The sequence below is a fragment of the Bison bison genome, unplaced genomic scaffold (assembly GCF_000754665.1).
Source record: "Bison bison bison isolate TAMUID 2011002044 unplaced genomic scaffold, Bison_UMD1.0 scf7180017864328, whole genome shotgun sequence".
NCBI classification, from domain to species: domain Eukaryota; kingdom Metazoa; phylum Chordata; class Mammalia; order Artiodactyla; family Bovidae; genus Bison; species Bison bison.
In genome coordinates this window covers 2064200-2091966 of record NW_011494900.1, presented here as the reverse complement: position 1 = coordinate 2091966, position 27767 = coordinate 2064200, and the positions used below count along the sequence as shown (strand labels likewise).

The window sequence follows — 27767 nt, the reverse complement described above, 5'->3', positions numbered from 1 at the left end:
TCCTTAAAAATCTGGAAATAGAACTGCCTTATGACCCAGCAATTCCACTGCTGGGCATACACACTGAGGAAACCAGAAGGGAAAGAGACATGTGTACCCCAATGTTCATCGCAGCACTGTTTATAATAGCCAGGACATGGAAGCAACCTAGATGCCCATAAGCAGATGAATGGATAAGAAAGCTGTGGTACATATACACAATGGAGTATTACTCAGCCATTAAAAAGAATACATTTGAATCAGATGAAACTGAAGAGCACTATTATACAGAGTGAAGTAAGCCAGAAGGAAAAACACCAATACAGTATACTAACGCATATATATGGAATTTAGAAAGATGGTCACAATAACCCTGTGTACGAGACAGCAAAAGAGACACTGATGTATAGAAAGAACAGTCTTATGTTGAAAAATTTTTCGGAGAATTTCAGTAATGTGAAAAAACTCATGGACAAACCACATAGCCTAGAAATACTGAAAACATATTTTTAAAAGTCAGTTATGTCATAAATGCATAAGATACATGTAAATACTAGTCTATCGTTACATAAGCATATGTGTGTGTGTGTGTTGCTCAGTTGTGTCCCACTTTTGTGACCCCATGGACTGTAGCCCACCAGGCTCCTCTGTCCATGGGATTCTCTAGGCATGAATATGGAGTGGGTTGTCATTTTCTTCTCCAAGGGATCTGCCCAACCCAGGGATCAAACCTGGGTCTCCTGAATTGTAGGCAGATTCTTTACTGTCTGAGCCACCAGGGAAACCAACATAGGCATAGGGTGATATTTAATATAAGATTTATAATGTCTTTGTTTTCTTCCTGTTTATAACTTTGCTTTCAAAGTATTACATAACCACATAATATGCTACTCACTCTCATAAATGGAGAAACTAAGTAGGATTTTAAAAGTGTAACAATATTTCCAGTACTCTATCATGAGTATGACTATAATATTGTATGCCATAAACATTTTGTGAGTGTGGAATTCTTGGTGGACAGTTTTTTTTAATTATTATTATTTTTTTTTTTGCAGGAGTAGAAAGGAGTGGCTTTATTACCTTGCCAGGCAAAGGGTGCCACAGTAGGTTAACACTTGCAAGACTGTGCCCCACCTTCTGGAAATTAGGAAGGGGTCATACAGTTTCAGGCTAGAAAGTGGGGCTGTACATAAGGATGGAGCTGAGGTAGTCTTGCATTCTTCTTCCCTCCTGGAGACACGGAGATTGTTAAGGCTGGCGTCAGGTTGTTCTGAAATGGGTTCTGGTTGTGCTCAAGGTTGTCACTCTGAGACCTTCTTTCTGCGTGGAGAATGCTCACAAAGGGGAGGAGAGTTAGGGGGTGTTGTCCTGGAGAAGTAAACATTAGGTGCCTGATATAACCTTGGCTAGAAGGCAATCATTTTCAGCATTCAGTTAAGAAAGAGAGGGCAGGAGGTAAAAGCCATCCGTAGGAGCCCTGGTGAATGAGTGGAAAGAGTAACGACTCTTTCAGTATTTTGAATATATCATCTAATTGACTCCTGGACTGACAAGTTTCTGTTGAGAAATCCACCAATAGTTTTATGGGTGTTCCCTTGTCACTTTCTTTTCCCTTGATGCTTTCATAATTCTTTATCTGTGACATTTGACAATTTAATTAAAATGTGTCTGAGATAGCCCTTTTTGGGCTTATCCACTAAGGGTACTGTAGGATTCATGGATCTGGATGTCCATTTCTCTCCCCAGATTTGGGAAGTTTTCTGTCATTATTGCTTTACATATATTTTCTTCTCCTTTCTCTTTCCATAATGTGGATATTGTTTCTTTTTTATCCTGTTAAGTCCCACAGACTTCCTTTGCTCTTTTTCATTGTTTTTCCCTTTCGCTCCTCTGTCTGGATAATTGTAAATGTTCTGAATTCTACACTATTGATTCTTCCTTTTGTGTGGTTGAGTCTGCTTTTGAGTCTTTATTGAATTCTTTGGTTCATGATATTGTTCTGCTCTAGGATATGTTTTTTTGAGGTTTATAATTTTTGTTGAACTTCACATATCGTTCATGCATTGTTTTCTGAATTTTGTTTAGCTGTTCGTTCCTGTAGTTCACCAAACTTAAGAAGTCTGTTCTAATTTGTCTGACAGGTCATAGATGTACATTTCTTAGGTGTCAGTTATTTGAGGCTTACTAATTTCCTTTGGACTGCAAGGAGATCCAACCAGTCCATTCTGAAGGAGATCAGCCCTGGGATTTCTTTGGAAGGAATGATGCTAAAGCTGAAACTCCAGTACTTTGGCCACCTCATGCGAAGAGTTGACTCACTGGAAAAGACTCTGATGCTGGGAGGGATTGGGGGCAGGAGGAGAAGGGGACGACAGAGGATGAGATGGCTGGATGGCATCACTGACTCAATGGATATGAGTCTGAGTGAACTCTGGGAGTGGGTGATGGACAGGGAGGCCTGGTGTGCTGCAATTCATGGGGTCGCAAAGAGTCGGACACGACTGAGCGACTGAACTGAACTGAATTTCCTTTGGTGGTATTGTGTGTACCTGATTTTTCATGATTCTTAATTCTTTACATCACTATCTGCACATTTGAGTGAACAGTTTCCTCATGTAGAATTTATAGGTTCTCTCTGGCAGGAGAGTTCACCAGTCAGCTCAGTTTGGGTTTCCAGGCGTCTGTTGGCAGCACCGTCGGTGTGAAGCCTCTGCCCACGCCCTGAGGTTGGGGGTGGGTGTGTGCCGCAGGCTGAGAATAGTCGGACTGGACTGCTGGCTTGTTTCCCTGCGCAAGCAGGACTACAGCATGCGCTCTGCATTTCCCTGGGTTCTCGGACTGTGCTTATTACACAGTTGTCTTGGGTACTGTGCTCAGCAGTAGCTGGTGCTATGAATTAACTTCCCTGGCACGGTGGGGCAGCAGGACATACCCAAGGGGTGGTACGGCTTATTGTTTAGAAACCTGAGTCTGTCCAGACGGTACACTGAATTCCCTGGCCAAATGGGGCCACTTGACCTTACTCTCTGACGTCAGGAAAAGCCTATCTATGGGCTATGTGCTCTGTTTAAGTGCCACTGTAAGCAGGACTTTTGGATAGGCTACACAGCTCCCCTGTGCTCTGGTTAGGCGCCCTGCTCAGGTGGGCTGAAGGCAACATTCAGCAATGGGTAGGGCTATGAATTAGTTTCCCTCCCCTGATGAAAAAGGAGAAGTGGATCCAAGTCTGGTCTTATCTCAAGCCAACCCACATCCCAGTTTCCCAAGCTATACAGGACCATGACTGGCTTTGCTCTGGGGAAAATCAATTCTGCTGTCATACTCTCTACTCAGGTGTTGTTGGGCTATGCAGCTTCTGGGTATTCTGGCCAGCCTTTTTGACTTGGCAGTACTGGGAGCTACATTCAGGAGTGAGCCAGGCTGCGACTCAGCTCTCATGCCTGGGTGGGAGAACACCAGGTTACAGAACAAGAAGGCTCTTTGAAGACCTGCATCAGGCAGAACCATTCCCTGGTCAGACTGCACCACCACCTTGGCTCCAGAGATGAGCAAAGCCACTGGCTGGGACTGCTACTTGGGTGCTTCAGGTAGGAACTCAGTCTGTCAAGATCCAAGTGCTTGTTGCTGTGAGCCTATCCCTGCTTCTCCATCACCAACAGATTCCCGGTGGTCAAGCCTTGCAGATTTCCTCGCCGTCCCTTGTGGGATGAGTCTGGAATGGAGGCTCCCAAGAAGCAATCCGCATATGGGGGAAGCGGTATATTTACCCCAGGCTCTCTCTTCCCACTGGAGGAAGTGCCAGCTCTTGGTGTGGCGCCACACCAGCCTGGGAAGAGCAGCACGGTCGGTGTGGAGCTGCTCCTCTTGCCCTGCTGACGCAGCCTGTGCTGGCTCTCTGGGCTGCAGGGGTGCTCCCGCCTCCCACATGTTCTAGGACTTTTCTCAGTGGTGGTTTGTCACATGGCTGGTTGTCAGTTGCTCTCCTTGTGAAGGAATGAAGTCAGGAATGACCTATGTAATCATCTTGGTGATACCACTCCAGAAATCTAGATTTTTAAAGGTCAGCTCAAAACAAAATGTTAAAAGTCTGCACACCAGATATCACATACAGAAGTCTCTGTCTTAAAGAGTACGTTGGATTGGGAAGATGGGAAAGGATGAGGGACAGTCAAAGAGATGACTCACATGGGCAAAACTGCAAAGGGCTTACGTTGAGTCTCTTCAGCAGATGGGGAACGGATAAGCGGGGCTGAGTGCAGGGTGCCGGGTGTTTTGACTGAGAATGATGAACCATGGCATGGGCAGCTGCTACATCAGCAAACTCAGATACTTCTTTCCCTCTCTGTTGTTGTGCTGAGCCTTTCCCACATATGAAGTGTGTTAAGCTAATGTCTGGGGAGAGAAGGACCAGGAGGGAACCTCTACATTGAGCGGGATTTGTCAAAGGCACAGAATGATCCTTGCACAGTTTCAGCATACTAATAAAACAGGAGAAAAGCTAACGTCCAGTTAGGCCTGGCTAAGGGCTAGCATACTTGACCTTTTGTTTTAGTAAAACGAACCTTTGGCTGAACTCCTATTCTCCAGCTTTGGTCTGCTTTCTGTGGAGCCTTCTTCAGGTAAGTGGGTCAAAATCCTCATCAATTCCTCTAAAGTCTGTCTCCAAGCTGGGGCCCAGCAGGGAACGAGCTAATATCGTAGCTTGGCCTGCTGCTCAGCAGTCTCAAGTTCTGGCCCAAATGTCACCCACCTGGCAACAGAATGACCTTTCCTTGCTGCTCTGGTTCATTCCATTCCACAGGAAGGGGAAGACACTGAAACCGCAACTAGAATCTGGAAACAGAAAGTCTTCTCATTTAGGAGTTTGGAAATAGAAACCTATGGACAGATCACAGATTTTTAACAATGGGAGATGAAAAGGATTTACTGCACTATGATTTTTATGGAATGAAAGAACAGTTGCAATTTTTTTTTTCTCTCAAACTGAAGTTGGAAATAGTCATAGTGCCCCAAATGGGGTTGAGGTTTTTCCTAGGGGTGAAAAAAGAAAACAATTCCCCAGAATATCTTACGGAAACAAATAGTATTTCACACCATGGCATAGCCACTGATGCATGGGAATAAGTCATTGCCTATAAGAGTATTTTAAATGCATTAAATAAAAGGCTGAGAAGGTGGTAGTTAAGTGCTCAGTATTTGAATAGTGATTATTACCACTAATAATTACAAGGGGAACAAGTCTCTTGGGAGTGCTGGGACACTTCAGTACTCTTCAGGTGCCAACGGGGAGCCTGCCTGGCACCCACTACTTTGATGAGCAGTATGCTTTCGGCCTAAAGCTGCCTTGTGTGGGTACAGTACCAGGCTTCCCTGGAACCTGGCACTCACGGGACCCTCAGGGAGCCAGGTAGAACAGGCCAGCAGCCAAGCTGAGTGTGCTTTGTGTTCCTCATGTTTACCAGGACGTATTCAGACGTCCTCTACCACAAGCTCTGTCGTCTCCACTGAGGCTAGAGCAAAAACAGTGACAGATACCTGTTTGAAAGGTTTGTGTTGAGCAAGAGGTGATATTTTCTGATTGATAGAATCCTCCTCTATGAGTGGAATGGTTTCCCCAGTAGGGCCTGGAGATTCCTTCTGGAGCGATCTCTTATGGAAAACATTCTCATTCATTTAAAACAGTGATTCTTCATCCATATGTATACATATATACTCTATTTTTGGGATTTCCTCCCCATTTAGGTCACCACTTCCCTAGTGGCTCAGACAGTAAAAGAATCTGCCTATAGTGTGGGAGACTTGGGTTCGATCCTGGGTCGGGAAGATCCCTTGGAGAAGGAAATAGCTACCCACTCCGGTATTCTTGCCTGGAGAATCCCATGGACAGAGGAGCCTGGCGGGCTACAGTCCATATAATTGAAAAGAGTCAGACAGGACTGAGTGACTAACACTTTCACGCTTCTCACTTTCACCTGGAGCACTAAGCAGCGTTCCCTGAGCTTTACAGTAGATTCTTCTTAGTTATCTATTTCACACATAGTGCCAATAGCGTACGCGTCAATCCTAATGTCCCCGTTCATCCCACCGTCTGCCCACCTTGGTGTCTACACATTTGTTCTCTATGTCTGTCTCTGTTTGTAAATAAGATCATCTGTGCCAAATGGATAAAACAGTGACAAATATATCATACAGCTCAGTGATGTAATGCACATACAATGCATTTTACCCATTTACACTGTTCAGTTCAGTGGTTCTTGGTATATTCACAGAGCTGTGCAACCTTGAACGCAATCAATTCTCATCACCCCAGGAAGAAACCCCATGCTCATTAGTATTCACTCCCTATTTCTCCTGACTATAGTTTTGCCTCTTTTGGACATTACATATAAATGGAATCATATAATATGTAGTCCTTTTGTCTGACTTATTTCACTTAGCATAATATTTTCAAGGTTTATCTACATTTTAGCCTGTATCAGTACATTTTATGGCTGAAAGGTATTCCATTATATGCATTTTCCACATATTATTTATGCACTCATCAGTTGATGGACACTCAGGCTGTTTTCACTTTTTTATTATAACTATTGCTATTCTAAATACTTCTGTGCAAAATTTTTGTGGACATGTTTTCACTTCTCATGCTAATGTACCTAGAAGTGGAATTGTAGGTTATACAGTAAGTATGTTGAACCATTTGAGAAACTGTCAGAATGTTTTCCAAAAAGGCTGCATCATTTTACACTCCCATCAACAGTGTATAAGGATAGTGAATCTTTTATAACAAATTTGTACTCTATGATCTCCATTTTGCCTATCCCCCAACCCTGCCTCTGGCAACCACTAATCTGTTCTCTGTATCTTTGAGCTTAACCTTTTTTTATTCTACATATACATTGGATCATAGTATGTGTCTTTCCCTGTTTGACTTACTTCACTTAGCATAATGCCTTCAAAGGCTATCCATGTTGGTGCAAACTGCAAGATTTCATTTTTATATGACTAAATAATATTCTGTTCGCATAGACAATACACATATATACACACATATATATCACATTTTAAAAATTCACCCAATCTGTGTACTCTTAGGCTGTTTCCATGTCTTCAGTTCAGTCGCTCAGTCATGTCCAACTCTTTGCGACCCCATGGACTGCAGCACACCAGGCCTCTCTGTCCATCACCAACTCCTGGAGTTTACTTAAACTCATGTCCATCAAGCCAGTGATGCCATCCAACCATCTCATCCTCTGTCGTCCCCGTCTCCTCCTGCCCTCAATCTTTCCCAGCATCAGGGTCTTTTCCAATGAATCAGTTCTTTGCATCACTTGGCCAAAGTATTGGGGTTTCAGCTTCAACATCAGTCCTTCCAGTGAACACCCAGGACTGATCTCCTTTAGGATGACTGGTTGGATCTCCTTGCAGTCCAAGGGACTCTCAAGAGTCTTCTCCAACACCACAGTTCAAAAGCATCAATTCTTCAGCACTCAGCCTTCTTTATGGTCCAACTCTCACATCCATACATGACTACTGGAAAAACCATAGCCTTAACTAGACAGACCTTTGTTGGCAAAGTAATGTCTCTGCTTTTTAATACGCTGTCTAGGTTAGTCATAACTTTTCTTCTAAGGAGTAAGCATCTTTTAATTTCATGGCTGCAGTCACCATCTGCAGTGATTTGGGAGCCCGAAAAAATAAAGTCAGCCACAGTTTCCACTGTTTCCCCATCTATTTGCCATGAAATGATGGGACTGGATGTCATGATCTTTGTTTTCTGAATGTTGAGCTTTAAGCCAACCTTTTCACTCCCCTCTTTCACTTTCATCAAGAGGCTCTTTAGTTCTTGTTTGCTTCCTGCCATAAGGGTGGTGTCACCTGCATATCTGAAGTTACTTATATTTCTCCCAGCAATCTTCCATGTCTTAGCTATTATAAATAATGCTGTGAAAAACCTGAGGGTGCACATGTGTTTTCCAGTTATTGTCTGTTTTCTTCAGATAAATAACCTGAAGTGGAACTGCTGGATCATACAGAACTTCTATTTTCAATTTTTGGAGGAACTCCGTTCTGTTTTCCACAGTGGCTATAGCAACTTATTCCCATCAACAGTATACTAGCATTCCCTTTTCTCCACTTTCTCACTAACATGTATTATTTCTTGTATTTTTGACAAAAACCATCCTGACAGGTGTGAGGTGATGTCTCATTGTGGTTTTGATTTTCACTTCCCTGAGATTTAGTGATGCTGAGATTTTTTGTTGTTGTTGTTATCAATAATGTATAGGTTGCCTTTTCATTTTGTTGATAGTTTCCTAGAAGCTTTTTAGTTTGATGCAGTCCCACTTGTTTATTTTTGCTTTTGCTGCCTCTGCTTTTAGAGTCAGATGTAAAATATCATCACAAAGATTAATATTAAGGAGTTTACAGCTCATATTTTCTTCTAGGAGTTTTATAGTTTTAGGTCTTACATTCAAATCTTTTATCCAATTTGAGTTAATTGTTGTGTATGGGGTAAGCTAGTGGTCTGGTCTTACTCTCTTCATGTGATTGTCCAGCTTTTTCAGTAGTCCTCATTATATATTTTTGGCTTCTTTGTTGTAAATTATTCAACCACACATACATGGCTTTATTCCTGAGCTTTCTTTTCCACTGATCAGTGTGTCTACTTTTATCTCACAAAATAGTGTTTTGATTACTATATGTGCTTAGTTGCTCAGTCATGTCTACCTTTGTGACCCTAAAGGGCTGCAGCTCCTCTGCCCATGGGATTTTTCAGGCAAGAATATTTGAATGGATTGCCATTTCCTTCTCCAGGGGATCTTCCCAACCTAGGGAAGATCTTCTCCAGGGGATCTTCCCAACCTAGGGACTGAACTGGGTCTCCTGCATTGCAGGCAGATTCTTTACCACTGAGCTGTCAGGAAAGCTCCCTTTGATTACTGTAGCTTTGTAATATATTACTAGTTTGAAATCAGGTAGTATGTTGCCTTTAGCTTTGTTCTTGCTTAAGACTGCTTTGGCTATTTCGGGGAATGTTTTGTAATTTTATGTAAAATTTAGGATTGCTTTTTCTATTTCTGTGAAAAGTGCCATTGGAATTTTGATAGGGATTTTCACCAGGTCTGTAGATTCCTTTGGGTAGTATGGACATTTTAACAATATTCTTCCAATCTATGAAGATCTTTCCATTTATTTGTATCTTTAGCTTTTTCCCATTGGTGTCTTACAGATAAGTACACCTATCTTTCACCATCTTGGTTGAATTTATTCCTAGGCATTTTATTCTTTTTTAATGTAATTGTAACTGGGATTTAAAATTTTTTTTCTGATAATGTTATTAATGAATAGAAAACAAAACAGATTTTTATATACTGATTTTGTATCCTGCAACTTTAGTGCTTTTGTTTATTCTACAGTTTTGTGATAGAGTCTTTAAGGTTTTCTGTATTTAGTATGTCATCTGCAAGTAGTTACAGTTTTACTCCTTCCTTTCCCAATATGGATGTCTTTTATTTCCTTTTCTTTCCTGATTTCTCTGGCTAAAACTTCCACTATCATGTGGAATCAAAGTGGCAAGAGATGGTATTTCTGTCTTGTTCCCAATCTTGAGGGAAAACTTTCAGCTTTTCACCACTGAGTATGATGTTAGCTATGGGGTGGGCATATATAGCCTTTATTATGTTGAAGTACAGTCCTTCTATATCCACTTTGGGAGTTTTATCATAAATGGATGTTGAATTATGTTAAATGCTTTTTCTGAACCTATTAAGATGATCATGATTTTTATCCTTCATTTTGTTCATATGTATATTCTGTTGACTGATAGCAGATGTTGAATCATCCTTGCATCCCTGGAATATATCCCACTTGATCATGTTATATAATTCTTTCAGTGTATTGAACTTGCTTTGGTAATATTTTGTTGAGGATGTTTTACATCTATATTCTTTAGAGATACTGGCCTGTAATTTTCTTGTTGTATCTTTATCTCATTTTGATATCTGGGTAATACTGAACTCATAAAATGAAGCATTAGAAATGTTAGTATTAATTCTTCTTTAAGCATTTGATAGAATTCACCAGTGAAGCCATCTGATCCTGAGCTTTTGTTTCTTGAGAGGTTTTTGATGACTTATTCAATTTCCTTACTAGTATTTGTTCTGTTCAGGCTGTTTCTTCATGATTGAGTCCTAGGAGATTGTATGTTTCTAGGAATTTCTTCATTTCCTCTAGGTTGTCCAATTTGTCGGCATATAATTGTCCATGGAAGCCTCTTACAGTCCTTTGGGTTTCTCTGCTAATGTCTCTCTCATTTCTGGCTTGAGTCCTCTCTTTTTTCTTGGAGAGTCTAGCTATAGGCTTGTCATTTTTGCTTATCTTTTCCAAGAATCAGCTCTTACTTTTTTGTTTCTATTTGATTTATTTCCACTCTGATCTTTGTCAATTCTTTCCTTCTGCTAACTTTGGGATGTGTTTGTTCTTTTCTAGTTTCCTGAGCTATTAAGATTATGATTCTTCTTGTATTCTTAGATTCTCAGACATTATTGCTAAGAATTTTTTTTTTTTTTTGGTAAAACATGGTAAGCTTTATGTTAAAGCATACAGTCTAGCATATGCCACATGTTACCAGAGCTCAGTTCATTTTGCAGACGTGAAACTCTATACCTGTTACGTGACGTCTGTTTTTCTGCCCCCCGCCCCTGGTCCTTCACGTTCAGTCCCTCTGAATCTGACTACTTTGTATTTTTTTGTCACTAGTTTATTATACATGGCATAATTTCAAGATTCACACATGTTGTAGCGTCAGAATTTAAGACTTAACATTAGTCTAGTGTATGTATATACCACATTTTGTTTACTCATTCATCAGCTGATAAATTCTTGGGTTAGCTACCACCTTTTGGCTACTGTAAATGATGCTGTAATGAACATGGGTGTAGAGAGGCTAGTGAATCTTAACCTTTCATGTACATAAGAAACCACCTAAGGAGCCTTTTAAAATGCGTGCTTTAAGGTCCGTCTCCTTACAACTCCCGTTTAGTATGTCTGAGGTGAAGTTTACAAGTTTTAAGTACTTCAGGTGATTCTATTGTAGGCAGACGTCTAGTGGTACGAAATCAGGATAGCATCCTTTGGACAGCAGAGTGAAAGCGGTTTCTACCACCTCTCTCTGCTTCCTTGCCCCGGCACAACATTAAATGCACCCAACATCTGCATTATAGAGGGCCCAGAAGGAGAGAGAGAAAGGGCCTGAGAAAATATTCAAAGAGATTATGGCTGAAAACTTCCCTAATGAGGGAAAGGAAACAAAGAAAAGGAAAGTCACCCAAGTCCAGGAAGTACAAGGAGTCCCATACAAGATAAACCCAAGGAGGAACATGGTGAGACACATATTAGTCAACTGACAAAAATTAAATACAAAGAGAAAATATACAAGCAACATGGGAAAAGCAACAAATGATACACAAGGAAATCCCGGTAAGGTTATCTGCTGATTTTATGCAGCTCAATGTATGTACTGAACCACAGTGCAAGGCTCATCCCACTTGAGAACAGTGCTGTCTGTGCCAGAGAGGAATCAGAATGGATGATTAGTGTCTGTGGTTAACTGAAAGTGTTCACTGATTTGCTGATGAAAACATATGTGCTGCAATTATTAATACTGAATGATGTAGTCTGAGGGACAGATGTCCAAAGCTGTAGGCTTAACCAGGAACCTATTTATTGGGAGATCTCTGTCACCCTTCACAATCAGCTTGCAGTGTGACCTTGGGCTACTTACTTATCTGCTGAACCACTGTCCTACTTAATAAATTGGAAATGATCTTCAAAGTTTTATGAAAAAGACTATTTCCTAAGGATCACGGGCTGAAGTGCTGGCTCTCCAATTATTGTGCATATGGATGGGGGGTTAAATATTTCTAAGAACAAGGGCATGTTGCTATTGCTGAAGTTGAAAAGTGAAAGTGTTAGTTGCTCAGTCGTGTCCAACTCTTTGCAACCCCATGGACTGTAGCCGCTAGGCTCCTCTGTCCATGGAATTCCACAGGCAAGATTACTGGAGTGAGAAGCCATTCCCTTCTCCAGGGATCTTCCTGACCCAGGGATCAAACCCAAGTGTCCTGCATTGCAGGCAGATTCCTTACCGTCTGAACCACCATAGTTGAAGTTAGTATGATACATTGAGAGGTAATGGCCGGAAAATCTAACAAGGATTCAGTGGAAAAATAAAGGCTGAAATGTTAAGGATTTAGTCCACAGGCTTTCAACACCATGGACACACATAGGTGTGGGGTGTAGTCTAACACAAAGTTGCCTGGATGAAGATACCGATTCCCCTGGAGGGAAAATTATTTATTGCACAGTAAACTTGCTTTGTTCCCAGGTGGCACAGTGGTAAAGAATCTGCCTGCCAATGCAGAAGATGCAAGAACGGTGGGTTCAATCCCTGCGTCAGGAAGAGCCCCTGGAGAAGGAAATGGCAGCCCACTCCAATGTTCTTGCCAAGAAAATCCCATGGACAGAGGAGCCTGGCAGGTTACATCCATGGAGGCGCAAGAGTCAGACATGACCTAGCAGCTAAATAACAAAACTGCTTTGCTCTGAATCCAAATAACTATATGTTAAAATAATGATGTTGATTTTTATCCTGAATATCTCATTTTATGACAAACAGCTCATGTGGTCAGTGAGAGGAGGCCTAATTTCCAGAACCTTTCACATATTTCTCTATAGACATACAGCTGTCCTGATGGCTACCTTGATGAACCTTAGGCAGCATAAAATACCAGAGTATCTTTGGGATCATTAAGAAAAGGTGTTTCACTTGGTTCACTGGGAGTGTTAAATCTAACTTTTTAAATTGATGGAAGTCTGTTATATCAGCACAGAACTTCCGATTCTACTGGAACCAAATGGTAGCCTCTGCAGAGTATCTGCAGGTGCTGGTGAATATTCATGTATATTTAAATGCCCACTGTGCCATTACTGGCTGGTCAAGTAAATGTCTGAGCAAAGTATTCAGCCATTTTGTGCCTCCATTTATTTCCTTACTGATAATGTGGAGAAAATACTGGCACCTGCCTCATAGATAAAACGTATAAAGTGCTTTAAATACTACTGTTCTACAGTAACTATCCAAATGTTAGTTTGTTATTCTTACTGTTGTTTGAATGAGCGTATTCTTTAATTACATAATTATTATATGATATAATTATAGCATTTTCTGGTTTTCTTGGCACTTTTACATATATTTTCTCAATTGAGCTTAATGAGAGACAAATGTCATAAATAAGGATCATAAGAATAAAAACATGACTTTCTCATGATCATAAAGCCAGTAAATATTGCTCCTGTGGCCAAATCATCCCTCTCACCATAGGATGGTCCCTCCTCCAGCCACGCTGGATAAATGGAGGGCTATTATAACATGGTGGTCTGTTCCTGGGGTTCCAGGCAACAGTCCAGACACTGAGGGCGCTCTGGCTGCTGGGATTGAGGGTCATTTTACTCACCTCAAGTTGTACACCAGCAGTAGCGTGCATCTCAAAGCCCAAATGAAAAGAATCACAGTTGGCAAAGGTTTTCATGGATCACTGTTTGTTTTATAATGGCCACATCTTTTATGATATCCTTCAATTTCAGTGCTTTCTCCCAATCGTGCTAATAAATAAAAGACATGTCACAGAAGAGAGAAAATTAAAACCTTTGGAGAAAAGACATTCTGTACTTTGCTACAAATTACCCTCTTGTTAAAACTGAGAAAATCCCCACAAGGATGCAAATAGTTCTGACATCTAGGCAAGTGAGGATCTAAGCAATCACTTTTTTTCCAAAATCTGGATCACACTGTTGAAAGGTGAATGAGCTAGCCCAATAGACTGCAGATGTTAGAGAAGAGAATTCTTGTTAAGCCAGATAGCATTTTCTGTAAAGAAATGCAGAATTTAAGAGAGCTACATAAACACTATCTGGAGAGACAAATGAAAGGGAAATAAAAGCCAAAGAGGGCTTAAAATATTCACTTCTATTTTGTAAAACCTGTCTTAACTCATGCTGTTCCTTCAGCTCAAATCCTGTGCTTACTCACATTTAACAATAGACTACACAGTAACTAGAGAAATTCAAGTTCAGACATAGTCATCAATCTTAACCAAATCAGAAATTCTCACAAGAATTCCTTGTTGTTGTGTATCTCTAATAGTGCTTAAGAAAAGAAGTATTTCTAGGTTATAAGAGCAGTTTTGACACAGATGCAAAATATTAATCTGTTTTTTCTCATTTGGCCTCAGGAGCTGGGATGAAATCACATGATTTAATCACTCTGAATCCATGTGGTTCCTCGGAGATAGGGACAGATGTAACCAGAAGGATTTATAGGGTGTAAAATTCAGAATGGATTAGGAAAGCATTTCTGTGTTCAGCCCAATACATCCTAAATCAACATCCCCTGAATGGACCAGAGCAATCGCTGGCTGACCTAGTGGGGAGGTTGTCATGGCAACTGACTGGCAAGCTCAGCCAGTGGAATGTGGCTGCAAACAATGGAGTGATAAGATTGCCTTCAGAGCAGAGTACTGAGGCTGCTTCTGCCCAGGTAGTGATGTATCAGTAGAAGCGTGAAACTCCCACTGCATTTGTCTACCATCTCGCACTTCTGGCAGCTCATTTGAATTTATAGTGTCCTTTCCCAGATGTTGATAAAAACACTGCTGCTGACAGACAACAGCAGCTCTGGAAAACCAGCGTCAGTAGCTAGATGCAGTGGTATACAAAGCCCTGGAGTGCTGTTAGATTAACAGCACTCAAATTTCCTAGAGGAGGTTGAAGCACACTTCAGGTAAATCCAGTGATTCTTTAGCGCCACCTTGTGTCCAGTGAAATACTGGACATTTACCAAAGGCCTACCCTCCAATGCTTCACTAGGACAGACACGGAAAAAGATAGGGCTACACTGTGGGAGTCCCTTTCACAGCAGAAAACGAACATGACGTTCTTCTAAGCCTCAAATTAATGAAAAATGAAAATAACTTTGGTAGAATCCGAAATGAAGAAAGAAAAAAAAAAAGCCAAATAACCCCAGTCTTAGAAACGATTAGAAGCTACACGGTGATCTGGGGGTGGGGGGAAGAGATGACATGGACTCTGTGCTGAGGATTCTTCATGTTACTATTACCAACTCTTGCCAAGGTATTTTTTTGTCTAGAGAAGAATAAGGTGCAACGATCACTAATTCCACTTTGTACTGCTGTTCCTGGTTCATGGACAGCAGTATGTTCACATGACACCTCACACCTCTCTCTCACCTAAACCACATCCACCAGTCACTGCCAGCCTCCCACGGCCACGTCCCATTTAATTTCAGCACACATAGGAAATGATCAAGCTGTGTTTCTGTGTGTTTCTTCCAGGATTTGAATTTTTTGAAACAAGTGCCAAGGATAACATTAATGTCAAGCAGACATTTGAGCGTCTCGTGGATATCATCTGTGACAAGATGTCCGAGAGCCTGGAGACAGATCCAGCCATCACTGCTGCCAAGCAGAACACAAGACTCAAGGAAACGCCTCCTCCACCGCAGCCCAACTGTGGCTGCTAGTGTCCCCCGTACAGGCAGCGCCAGAGGGCTTGGTTGCTAAAAACAGCATTTATAAATGATTGATTAGCCTTCATTTATACTGCCTAATAACTATTTGAGGGAAATCTTTGCTGTCAGTGGCTCGAACATGCATTCAATTCTGGGGAGAGTCCCTGTGTTAATATGTGGCGAATATGTGATCTTAACTTTGTAAGGACTATCCATCTATAACCATCTGGTATTTGCATGTGATTTGTTATTGTCTTCTAGACTTTTTGTTTCAGATTTCTTAGATTAAGCTACTGCTGGGACTTCTGATTATGATTTCATACAACTGACTTTTGTGCCATGGGTTCAAATTATGCGATTCACTTGTAGGTATGATAACCAAGAATTTGGTTGTGTGTGTGGTATGGGCAGGGGATGATCGTAGGATACCTTATTTGCTTTACTCTCAATTGAAAAAATCAAGTGGAAATATTACTCATGATGAGGGAGACTTGTGAGTCTGATTGGTTTATGGTTCAGGTTTCTATCTTTCAATGTTATTAATAACTGAGAAGATCACTGACTATAAAGAAACAAAAATATTCTTTAAGGCCCTCACACATTTCCTAAGAGATGAATATTGACTTGACTGGAACTAGATTTCAACAGTAGTTTTAGTTTGGATGTTTAAAAAAGCAATTCCTAACCCAGGACTGCTCCACCCAACATTCTAAATATTTGAGGGCACTGACAGACTGAAGTGTCTGTTCAATGTGTTATATACCAAGTATCTTAATCCAGAATGATAAGTGTAGGATTCCAAGGCCTGAGTTTCCCCCATGGCGTATACCACCACAACTTTCTGGAACCATCATCAACCCTTGGAACAGAGGTTAAGTGGAAGCTTGTTAGAGTCTCTCTTCCCATAGGATGTAGACTTGCTTCCCAAACCACTGCCTTCTGCTCACACCTTCCCAGGTTTTTTTACCTGGTTAGAAGTCATTTAAGTAGTATCTCCATGGTTCTCAGGTTGAAGAAAAGCAGCTATCATCTCTAATCTTTTTAACTCCAAGTATTTATACTTTTAAGGTATATCCCATTCTGTAAGCCTTTATCCACACTTAAGGGACTCAGAGGCCACTCTTTGGAGCTGAGGATTACAGAAATATCTTAGGATGCCATAAGCAAATTGAAGAGAGAAAGGAAATCATTTGAATACCCAGATTCTTTCTCCTAAATTTCTCGAGGACCTTATACAGTGAACAAGAAAACCAATCCCACCGGCGAGTCTAAATGAGCAAAAAAAAAAAAAAAAGAGGTATAGTATCTGTATCACTGCCCAGCATGGTTCACAGCTAGGACTTTAAGAAGGGACACAACGGCATATTTGTAAGGACAGTTCCATTAGGGGAACGTTCCTCTCTTGTGGTGATCATGTTAAACATTGTTTTCTCTTTTAAAAAATACAGAAACTTCCCACAAAATGTTGAGTGCAAGATGTTTAAGCCAAGATATTTATAGGTGCATATATATATACATGCACTTATAAGATATAAAGATATAAAGATGCATATATCTAAAGAGGTCTCTGGAGAATAAATGCCTGCAAGTCAGGGAGGTAGAGCACATATATTACTAGTAAGTTAGAAGATGAAAATTACAGGAGAAAGTATTTGGGCTCTCTTAAGCATATCCACATTTTTATTATGTCTCATCTTCATAGCTTAAAATCTACTAATTGGCAGAGTAAGTTTTCACTTTGGCACTCTGCAGGGTAGGCCTTAGTGAAGACAGGAAGACATTAATGCTTTATTAGATTTTAATAGGGCAAACCAGCTTCAAAAACCACAGAAATTAAACTGAAGGGAAGCGAGGGAAGGTGGGGGCCATCAAAGCAAATTTGTTTGCAACAGAAGCCTGTTTGCATGATATTGTAATATTTCTATAACCTCGACTAGAAAATGGCCATGTTAAATAGTACAGCTGTTAAGCTGACTTTTCCAGTTTAACACGAAGCAATAGAACCAGGAACACCTTCCCATCCCCTCTTAGCCCTGATCTCACATACATTCATACAGATGTCAAGGACCTAAATATACTAAGTAGGATGTCTCAGATGGCTTTTGCAGAAGGCCCTTGATATGTGTAATATTGTAAAATGGAAAGCAAAATCAGAGGGTAGAAAATTGGAAGGAAAGTTGAGTTTTACCCTCTTGTCAACACTTTCCCCAAAAAGCTAATTCTATTAGAATTGGCCCTAGAACCAGAAGACCTAACCCAAGTACCCATGTACACAGTGTCAAACATACCAAAGTTGTGCTACTTTATGCCAGTCAGGGGAGCTTAACACAACTGGTCCAGGTGTCAGTGCTGAGGAACATTCAACAATTTCTATTTTCCAGACCTCAGTGGAAGCAGAGCCTTCCTAATTGATTTGAAAGTCAGTCTGAAGCTCTCACCCTGGTATGAATTTCACCAAGCCAGAAGCTTCCAGAAAGGGTTGAGCACCAATGCTCCCGCTATATAAAGCACATGGAAAGAGAGAAAAGTCCTCTATTCCTAATCTCATCAAGAGATCTTGGCTTTAAAATCAAATTTGGCAAAAAAGAACCAGTCCGGGATTAACTAAGTAAACTTCTATTGGCATCAAGCTATATTACTTATAACACTGTAATTCCAAGGGTTTTCAGCCTCTGGCCATCGTGCATGTGAACGTATATAAACACACACATGCATGCAATACCTCCCATATTCTCTCCATCTGCCAACAGCCTGAATAACCACAGATCATTTTCCACTAATTGCCTAACTAAATCTGTATTCAGAAGCACAAAGACATCTTACAGAGTGTTAGTGTGTAAGTTGTAGACAACCATCTTTTAGCCTCAATGCAGTTCAATTAGTGTTTCCAGTATGAATTTGTCTTCCTCTGCCACTCATCACCCCGTCTCTCTGATTACTTTTATAATCAAACCTTGATTGTTTTGAGCAGATATTTCCATGAGCTTTGGTTTGGGGACTTCCTTTCTTTTCTAAATGTAAATGAAAAATTGGACTGGAAATTATTTCCTCTGCATAGTCATTCATGGAGTAGATCTGCATTTCAGCTTCTGGGGCTGTGAGTAGATATAGAAGGTACATGGAATTTGAGTCCTAGGATGGCAGTTTACAAGTTAGCACTGTATGTCTGGGCTCCTAAGAAGAACTGCTTTAAGTCAGTGAATTAATTCATTGTCACTGCCCTCCGTGAACAGCTTCCACTGCCTTGAACTTCTAACCTCCTCCTTAGGTTCACTTAAAATCATTACCCCCTGCTGCCTAATAAATAAGTGCCAAGATTTTTATTTGGAAAGGGAACTATGATGATGCCTTTGGCTATAGAGAAAGCTGCATCAGTGTTACATTAAATGCAAACTATAAATTCTATTGAAGTACAACCCCAATTATATAAGACATCTATATTTGCCACAAATAAATATCTATTTCAGCTACTTAACTCTTATCCAGATTAATTATAGTTCTTTGGTTCAACACAGTGGTTATCTTTCAGGAACCAACTTAAACTTCCAATTTTAACTACGTCTATGCTGACAATACTTTCAGGGATGCAATGTTTTTTGTTTTTTTAAGTAAAACACACGTCTACTGTTAACTTCCATGAAACAACATTAATTTCAGAGCATGGTAGTTGGTCATCAGGGCTCACTGTGATGTGTTTTATCTGATGTGTATCTTCGTGCTTGCTGAGGATGCGCTGTACCAGTCTTCAGTCAACCATGTGGCATTTGCGGGACTATACTGAAAATGTATCCAGACTCTCCCAAGCTATACCAAGGCAGAGGTAGCAGCTGCATATGAAAAACTAATCTACGTCTTAAAGTCATGACTAAAACCCTTCCAAGCCAAAAAGAGTCTAATCATTTTCATATGCTATTGGAACGCTCCATCAGAAGTTTTGGTGGGGTACTCTTGGAGGCGGTCTGCCTTTCTGTCTGGAGAAGCCTGTCTTTCTGAATGACAGTGCGCGTGCCTGGTAGCTAGAACTCTTTGATCCTTCATGTGTGTACTCACTCAGTGTGCCGGGTGGGGGTGCCGCGTGAGCAGCCAGACCCACGTGGCCTTTCTAATCACCCCCTGGAAGCGCAGCCTCTCCAGCTCTGCTTGGCTTTGTCCATTTGAGTAAACTACCTGTGCTTTAGGGGTCTGCCAGTAAAGTGGTGAAGTCTTTCTGATGAGCTGAACCATTAGGGTCAGCTTTTTAGTCCTTTGTATTTTAGGTAGCTTTTGATCAAAGCCAATCAAAGACGTAAACCTGTTTTATATTCTGAAACAAACTGGGAAAACCTGGATAAAAGATGAAGCTTATAACCAGGAAAAAAAGTCTTGATTATCTCTACAGTGCACCTACAGCGTTCCAGATTCCAGAAGGAGTCCCGTAGGGGGGCAAAAACATGTCTGGAGAATTTATTTAAAATATATCCACCTATTGTTACTTCATAAATAAATATTTTTGGTTTCTTAAAAATCTTTACAGGAATGCTTGACACACTAATCAAATACTTCCCTTAAATGGATTAAGCTATTTATATTTGGGCCACAAGAGTATTGCCCCTCCCAGAACATACACACTCAAACACACTTTTCTATGAAGGAGAAGTTCCATCTATGGTGCTTTCTCAGTGCCAGGGAAAAGGAAGCTTTACTATGCTCCAGCTGGAACTGGCATTTCCTTTTAAAAGGTCTACAAAATAGATTGTTCACACTGACTAGATTTGTGTGTCTGTGCACAGAACTAATTTCCATTAAAAGGAAAGGATAGAGAGGATATAGTTTGCAAACGTTCTAGGGAAAAGAAATTATTGCAATGTCTTTGTCAGAGTTTGAGTATTAAAATCAGACCATTGAGACAGTGGACAAATTGAGCTTTCTATTTACAGTTCTCTGTTCTAGTTCCTGATTTTTTATCGTTTTAATTTTTTCAAGCACTACCCCCACAGAATGACAGACCAAAAACGGGAAATGAGACTTAAGTTTCACCGTTTACCTTCCATTGATACATTACTGTAACTGTAACCAGTCATTACTTGCTGAAATGAGGATGGGGCATGGGAGGGGGTTACCTGTGTATTTTGTTCACCTGTGTTCATACTTTCCTTCATTGTGGACAACTGAGAGTTGGCTGTGGCTTTATTTCTTAATGGAAATGTTTCCATGCTTATGTTGTTTGGCACTAAGGGTTGCTTAGGTTCATGAACACTGTTCTTAAAGATGCAGATGGTATGCGAGCCACAGGCACCTGGCCTTTCAGGGACGCAAGCGAGCTTACATCTGTCTAGGGTTCCATGCTCTTCGTGAAAGTGAAGTCTGGGGGTTGTTTGCTGTCTTGGTATGATGGTTTTCCATACATGTTCTCATCATCCCTAGGATATGTGCTGAATGAAAACTTCCTGTTAATTCCTGTTAATATATTGTTAATGTCAGACGTGATGTGATACCGTTGACCTGTCCAAATGTACAACTATTTAATGGTGTTTGTAGAACTGAAATGTCTTAAATGTTGCATGAAATATGTTGTAAAAAATAGATTTGTTTTCTATTTTTCAACACCTCAGAATTGAGGGTTCATGGGCCAATAAGTGCAATATTTAATGACTTACTCAGTGTATATAAACTAGTATGAAAGAGTGAATTATAATGAATGTGTGAGATGCTTTGATGGCTGTTTGACTTGCTCAAATTATTTCTTGTAGCTGTATTTGTCTAGTGGTGCGATTTATACAGTAAATACCTTATTGGTGTCATGTGAAACTCTTCTGTGCCTACTTCAAAGTATGTTTTATTCCTAATTAAGACCAAACATTTAGTATCTGCGAATATATGTCAATCTTGCCTTTTAGAATTGTGGGTTTTATTTTCAAGACAGAATGGCTGTTAGTTTATTTTAAATAAGTGTTCCCTTCTTTAGTTACAAATTCTCCTGAAGCTTTTTTTCTCCTGAAGCCTTTTATAAGAGGTTAATTTAGAAACCTAAGAAAAAATATGCACATAAGTCATTTTTATTTTTCTCTGAAATGTTGATCCCATGTTCTGTCTACTAAGAATTTTCACTCATATTTGTGTGTATATTTTATTGTTAACCCTGTATTCTGTTTGCAAATTACACACTGTCAGTCCTGGAAACTCTAAGATATTGATTTCTTTTTATGTTGTTGTTACATTCACTTTCAATTCTCAATTGTCCACACTGATAATATAAAAGAAACAAGTCAAAACCCTTAAATCATTTTGGTATATCATCATAAACTCATATATTCATGCTCAAACCCCCTTGATTAGTCTCATAATTTGTGGTCTACAACTTCACTGAGAAAATCAAGAAGTTAGGCCTGGTTGCTGGATTACCTAAAACTGTGTTTATAAATACGAAGTTTCAAGTAGGACAATTATCTTAAACTCCTATTTGCCATTTCGATTTTTAAGGCAAAGCACTCATTTTAATATTGTGGTTTGCTTTTTCATTTAGTTAGAGTAAATCATAATACCCTTGGGAAGAAAAGTTACATTTTTCACTAAAAATGATGAAGGGCAGTTGGTTTTACGTGACCATGACCCTCGGTACATCATAGAAAGCCTTCAGTTCTCTCTATGGCAGTTGCCTGAAATTGACATGTGAAGATGCGCCAATCACATAAAATGGCTTTGGGCCACCACCAGTGATGTGTGGCCCTATTTTACATGTGATAGATAAAATTTTGTGCTCATCTTTCACACCCACTGACAAAACAGAGGTGGGTGGAACAGGGAGATTAGAGATGACTTTGTGCCAAATTAAAAAAAGAAAATGTAAGCAGGTAGCCAACATGAGAATGATAATTTAAGGGTGTGTTTAAATGTTTACTTATCAACAGTTACCAAATAGCACTAGCTCAGTGCTGGGGGAATCAAACATGGAAGAGGTATGGCTCTGGCCCCTAATAAGCTTACTGACTGAAGCACAAGGAACAAAATGCCAGGATATAATCTAAATGCTACATTATGTCAGGATCCAGGAACATGGAGAATGGGAGACCTATAAAAACAGGAGGAGTCAAGAAGGGCTCCACTAAAGAGGTGAGACATGACAAGAGAATTAGAGGAGGCTGTGCCAGGCAAATGAATGGGGAAGGTTGCAGTTTGCCCCCTGAATGGAAGGGTGACAGAGCTGGCAGCTAGAGATCATTGTTTTTCTCCAGAGAACCAGACTGGCCCTCAGAAACCCCACAGATTGCCCCAGTTTGGCTCTGTGTTTTTGTCCCCATGAGGAAGATGAACTGTAGCATCATCATATTCCTTGGTGCTGCTTGAGCAGCCCTAGACTCGTTCCAAACACAGACTGATTTGAAGCTCGTTAGCAGCACTGTTTTAGACACTTTGCCCATGCACCAAACACAAGGCACTGTCGAGGCCAACGTCAACCAGGCAGATGTGTGCCCAGAGATTTTTCTGTGGTTCCATGTTTCCCGTAAAGAGAGTTGGGGAAGTGCATAGATGAAGACCTTCCTTTGTAACCAGGCACTTTCGGCTTCTCCTCAGTGACTGCACTGTGGAGCTCTTCTTGAGAAAAAATTGAGTAACAGCTTAATGCTTTCATATAGTGATCGTGATTTTATCTGAAAACTACTGCTGCACAGCAATTATCGTGACTCTTCATGTGTCCACAGGAGCTTCTGTCTGGGTTTAAAGCTATAAAGTGTATTCACATTGTGAAGTTTTAATTCTCTTTATTGAAATTAATTGTGTAAGAACTGTATGTGCTCTATTAGGTATTAAGTTTGTATGTGAATTCTGTATAGAAAGTGGTTTTTGTTCTTTAAGTTAATCTTGTTTTATTTTTTGGAGATTACAATAAATATCTAAGAGACTATATTCCTGAATTTCTCAGTCTTGGTCTGAGAACTTTTTTCCACCTCCCTTCAATTTGTATTATTATCCTAGGATGCCTATTTCCAATTTGGTCCCCTTCTCGTCTACAATCCTAGGTGCAGTACTGAGCTTGAACTAGAGACAAAGTGAATGTATTTTTATCAGGACGTGAGTTCGATCCCTGGTTGGGAAACGAATACCCCACTTGCCGAGAGACAATTAAACCCACACGCTCTGGAGCCCACTCTCTACAACTAGAGAAGCCCGTGCACCACGACATAGAGCCAAGCAAAGACCCAGCACAGCTGACATAAAGTGGCTCAGCAGTGGTGACGAGTACAGGATACACAATTCAGAAGGTAGGTAATGGGGACCAATAAGATTTGAAGAGTGAGAGCCAGAAACTGACGGACACTGACATTCCTGGCTCAGCTGATTAAGTACATATGAGTCCACTAAGTACATATTAATCAGTTGATTAAGTACATATTAGTTCCATTACCTAAAAGACAAACTATAGGTTCTGGTTCAAGATGGTGGCATAGAAGATCCTGAACTCACTTCATCCCATGAACATACTGAATCTGCAGCTACATATCGAAAATCTTCCTCTGGAAAAAACAGAAATTACCTGAGCAACCCTTACACATTGAGCAAATTAAAAGACAAAAAAGCAAAGCAGGTAAGAGAAGCTGAGACACAATCTCACCGTAAACTCCATCCTGGATGTGATGTCCACGATCACGAGGGAACTTCTCCCTGTGGAGCACAGGGTTTGAACCCCACATCAGGTACCCCAACTCATGAAATATGCATCTGAGATAAACCCCCAAACACCTAGCTTTTAAAGTCAACAGGGATCACATCCAAAAGACTCAAAGTGCATAGCAAACGAGAAAGAAAGTGAAGTTGAAAGTGAAGTCCCTCAGTCGTGTCCGACTCTTTGTGACCCCATGGACTGTAGCTTACCAGGCTTTTGTCTTTCCAGGCAAGAATTCTGGAGTAGGTTGCCATTTCCTTCTCCAGGGGATCTTCCTGACCCAGGGATCGAACCTGGGTCTCCCACATTGTAGGCAGACACTTTACTGTCTGAGCCACCAGGGAATCCCTTTAAAGTCAACGGGGATCACATCCATAAGACCCAAAGTACATAGCAATTGAGAAACAACCCATAAAGAGTTTCTGGGCTCTGACTCACTCGCCTCAGAGACCAGCATGGAGGCAATCAGCTGAGAGGAACCCACGCTCTTATCTGCTGAGAAGCAGATAAGCCTCTACGTAAAGTGTTAGGCTGATGTTTAACACACATCAGGAGGCCTGACAAGGTACTCCCTGGGGGCAGGCTGGCGGGCACCATCTCTGTGCTGGCTCTCTCCCATTCTCCAGCTCACCTTTATCTCTTAGAAAGGAGCTTTCTTTTACCCTTCTCTGGCACCCTGCTTTGCGCCGCTGCTGCCCAGGTAACACCTCCAAAGCACCTGGCTCTGGTGGCCACTGGAGCTCAAGTTTGAGGGTCCTAAAATATAATGGAGAAAGAGTTCTTACATGGCTGCCACTCCCAGAGCACAGCAAGAGGCAACAGACTGAGGAACCCAGCATTTCTGGGAAAGCGGTCAACTAGCTTACCTTCAGGGCTATGGCCTGTGAGGCAGGTTTCTAACTAAACAAACAGCTAAGAGCTCCATGAAATCTCCAGGAACCTCAGAAGACAGGCTCCATCTCTGTGCTATCCCTCTGCCACACCCCAAGAGGAGGGCTCCTTCATGTGTCTGATGTCCAGGTTTTACGTCTAGGGCCTTGGTTTTTGTGGTTGCCACCAGGGAAAGCCCCTTGACTGCCTGGCAATCAAACCAGCAGGGCTTGCTTCCCCAAGTTCCAGGGGCTGGTGATAAACAGAGCAACGGTTCTTGGCAAGCTTCCACTCCCCGAGGCACTGTGCAGACAGCAGACTGAAACGCCCCTCCCATCTTTATGGAACAGACGTCTTTTTGCTTCTTCTGGAGCTTCAGCCTGGGGAACAGGCTTCCAGTTTGTTACATGTCTAGGGCCTAACGGAGGGGCTTTCCATGGACAGAAGCCACTGGACTCCATCTCTCGAGTCCAGCTCTCCCTCTGCCTTGCTTTAAGCCACTGATATCTTTTCTAAAGGACTCAACTAGCACCCTAATTTCTGCAACTGCCAGCCACAAGATGTCTTAATTGCATGGCTCTGTGGCCAGTGAAAGTTATGTGTACAGTCACATAAGACTATTTATTTGTGTATTTTAAAAGTTGCTGCCTAAGGGTCTGACTTCTAATACGCTTCTGTACAGTCAAAGCTTGGTTTTTTCCAGTGGTCATGTATGGATGTGAGATTTGGACCATGAAGAAGGCTGAGTGCCGAAGAAATGATGCTTTTGAAATGTGGTCCTGGAGAAGACTCTTGAGAGTCCCTTGGACTGCAAGGAAATCAAACCAGTCAATCCTAAAGGAGATCAAGCCTGAGTATTCATTAGAAGAAGAGATGCTGAAGCTCCAATACCTTGGCTACCTGATGCAAAGAGCCGGAAAAAAGACCCTGATGCTGGGAAAGATTGAGGGCAAGAGGAGAAGAGGGCAACTGAGGTTGGACGGCATCACTGATTCAACGGACATGAGTTTGAGCAAATTCCAGGAGACAGTGAAGGACAGGGAAGCCTGGCATGCTGCAGTTCATAGGGTCTCAAAGAGTCAGACACAACTTAGTGAGTGAACAACAACAATACAAAATAAAATGTAAAATATGACATCAAGAACATAAAATGAAATGGGATAGATTAAAATGTAGAGCTTTAGATGCATTTGAACTTAAGTTGTTAAAAACTTGCTGTGCTGTGCTTAGTCGCTCAGTCATGTCTGACTATTTGCAACCAGCCAGGCTCCTCTGTTCATTGAAATTTTCCAGGCAAGAATACTGGAATAGGTTGCCATGCCCTGCTCCAGGGGATCTTCCCAACCCAAGGATTGAACCGGTGTCTCTTAGGTCTCAAGCACTGGCAGGCTCTTTACCACTAGCACCACCTGGGAAGCCCCAAAATGAAAGTTGCTCAGTCATGTCCAACTCTTTGAGACCCCATGGACTATACATCCATGGAATTCTCTGGGCCAGAATACTGGAGTGGGTAGCCATTCCCTTCTCCAGGGGATCTTCCCGACCCAGGAATCAAGCCAGGGTCTCCTACATTGCAGGCAGATTCTTTACCAATTGAGCTATCAGGGAAGCCCACGTCCATGAGTAAACCTCTCTGGCCTTCAAAGCCAAATGCTCTGGGGGCTCTCTTTCTAGTGCAGGACCTCCAGACTGGAGAGTCTGATATGGGGTTCAGACCTCTCACTCCTTTGGGAGAACTTCTGCAATTGTAATTATTCTCCTGTTTGTGAAACCTTCTACTCCAGGGATATGGGATTTGACTATACCACAATTCTGTCCCTCCTCATCTTATTTGTAGAAGATCTTTTCTTATAGGCTCTGGAATTCTGCATCAATGGTTGTTCTGCAAATAGTCGTGATTTGGGGGTGCCTGTGAGAGGAGGTGAGCTCAGGGTCTTTCTACTCCATCATCTTGCACAGTCTCCCCAGCTCTTGTAATTTCTTAAGTGATATTACCCTTATGCTCTTATTTGTTGTACTGAGATGAGCCTGAGTGGGCTTCTGGGTGGATGTTGGTCACCAGAAGGACCAAGCCAGGATTAGAAGTTTGGCATTTTCAGCCCCACTCCTCATCCTCCAGAGAGGGGAGGGGTAGTAGAAATGGAGTTAACAATTGCTCGGGCCTATGTGGGGAAGCCTCCATAAAATCCCACGAGTACAGAGTTTGGCAATCTTCCAGACTGGTGAACACATGGAGGTGCTAGGAGAGTGGCATGCCCAGAGAGGGCATGAAGCTCTGTATTCCTTCCCACAGACATTTTTCGACTCATGTCTTCCATCTGGATGTTCAACCACATCCTTCAACATATCCTGGTAAAAAGTAAAACATTTCCAAGTTCTGTAAGCCTCTCCAGCAAACTAATTAAACATGAGGAAGGGGTCATTGCAACTTCCAATCGACAGCCACTTTGTCAAAAGCCCAGGTGACAACCTGAGTTGGCAACTAGTGTCTAAAGTAGGGGGGAGGGGGGAGTCTTGTGGGACCGAGCCCTTAACTTATGGGACTTGATGCTATCCAGGTAGTTATCTAGACACTAGTTGCAAATCTGGGCTTCACTGGTAGCTCAGCTGGTAAAGAATCCACCTGCAATGTGGAAGACTGGGTTGGATCCCTGGGTTGGGCAGATCCCCTGGAGAAGAGCATGACAACCC

General features: G+C 41.5%; 1 protein-coding gene across 2 annotated transcripts in view; it reads left to right on the top strand.

The window, feature by feature from the left end:
- The window catches only part of RAB3C (RAB3C, member RAS oncogene family), a 301373-nt gene extending 281950 nt beyond the window's left edge, over positions 1-19423 (top strand). For both annotated transcript variants that reach the window (XM_010853485.1, XM_010853483.1), the window contains exon 5: positions 15390-19423. In XM_010853485.1, coding sequence (XP_010851787.1) covers positions 15390-15577 — 188 coding nt within the window. In that variant the 3' untranslated portion in view covers positions 15578-19423. The remainder of the gene's footprint in view (positions 1-15389) is intronic.
- Positions 19424-27767: the final 8344 nt, after the last annotated feature.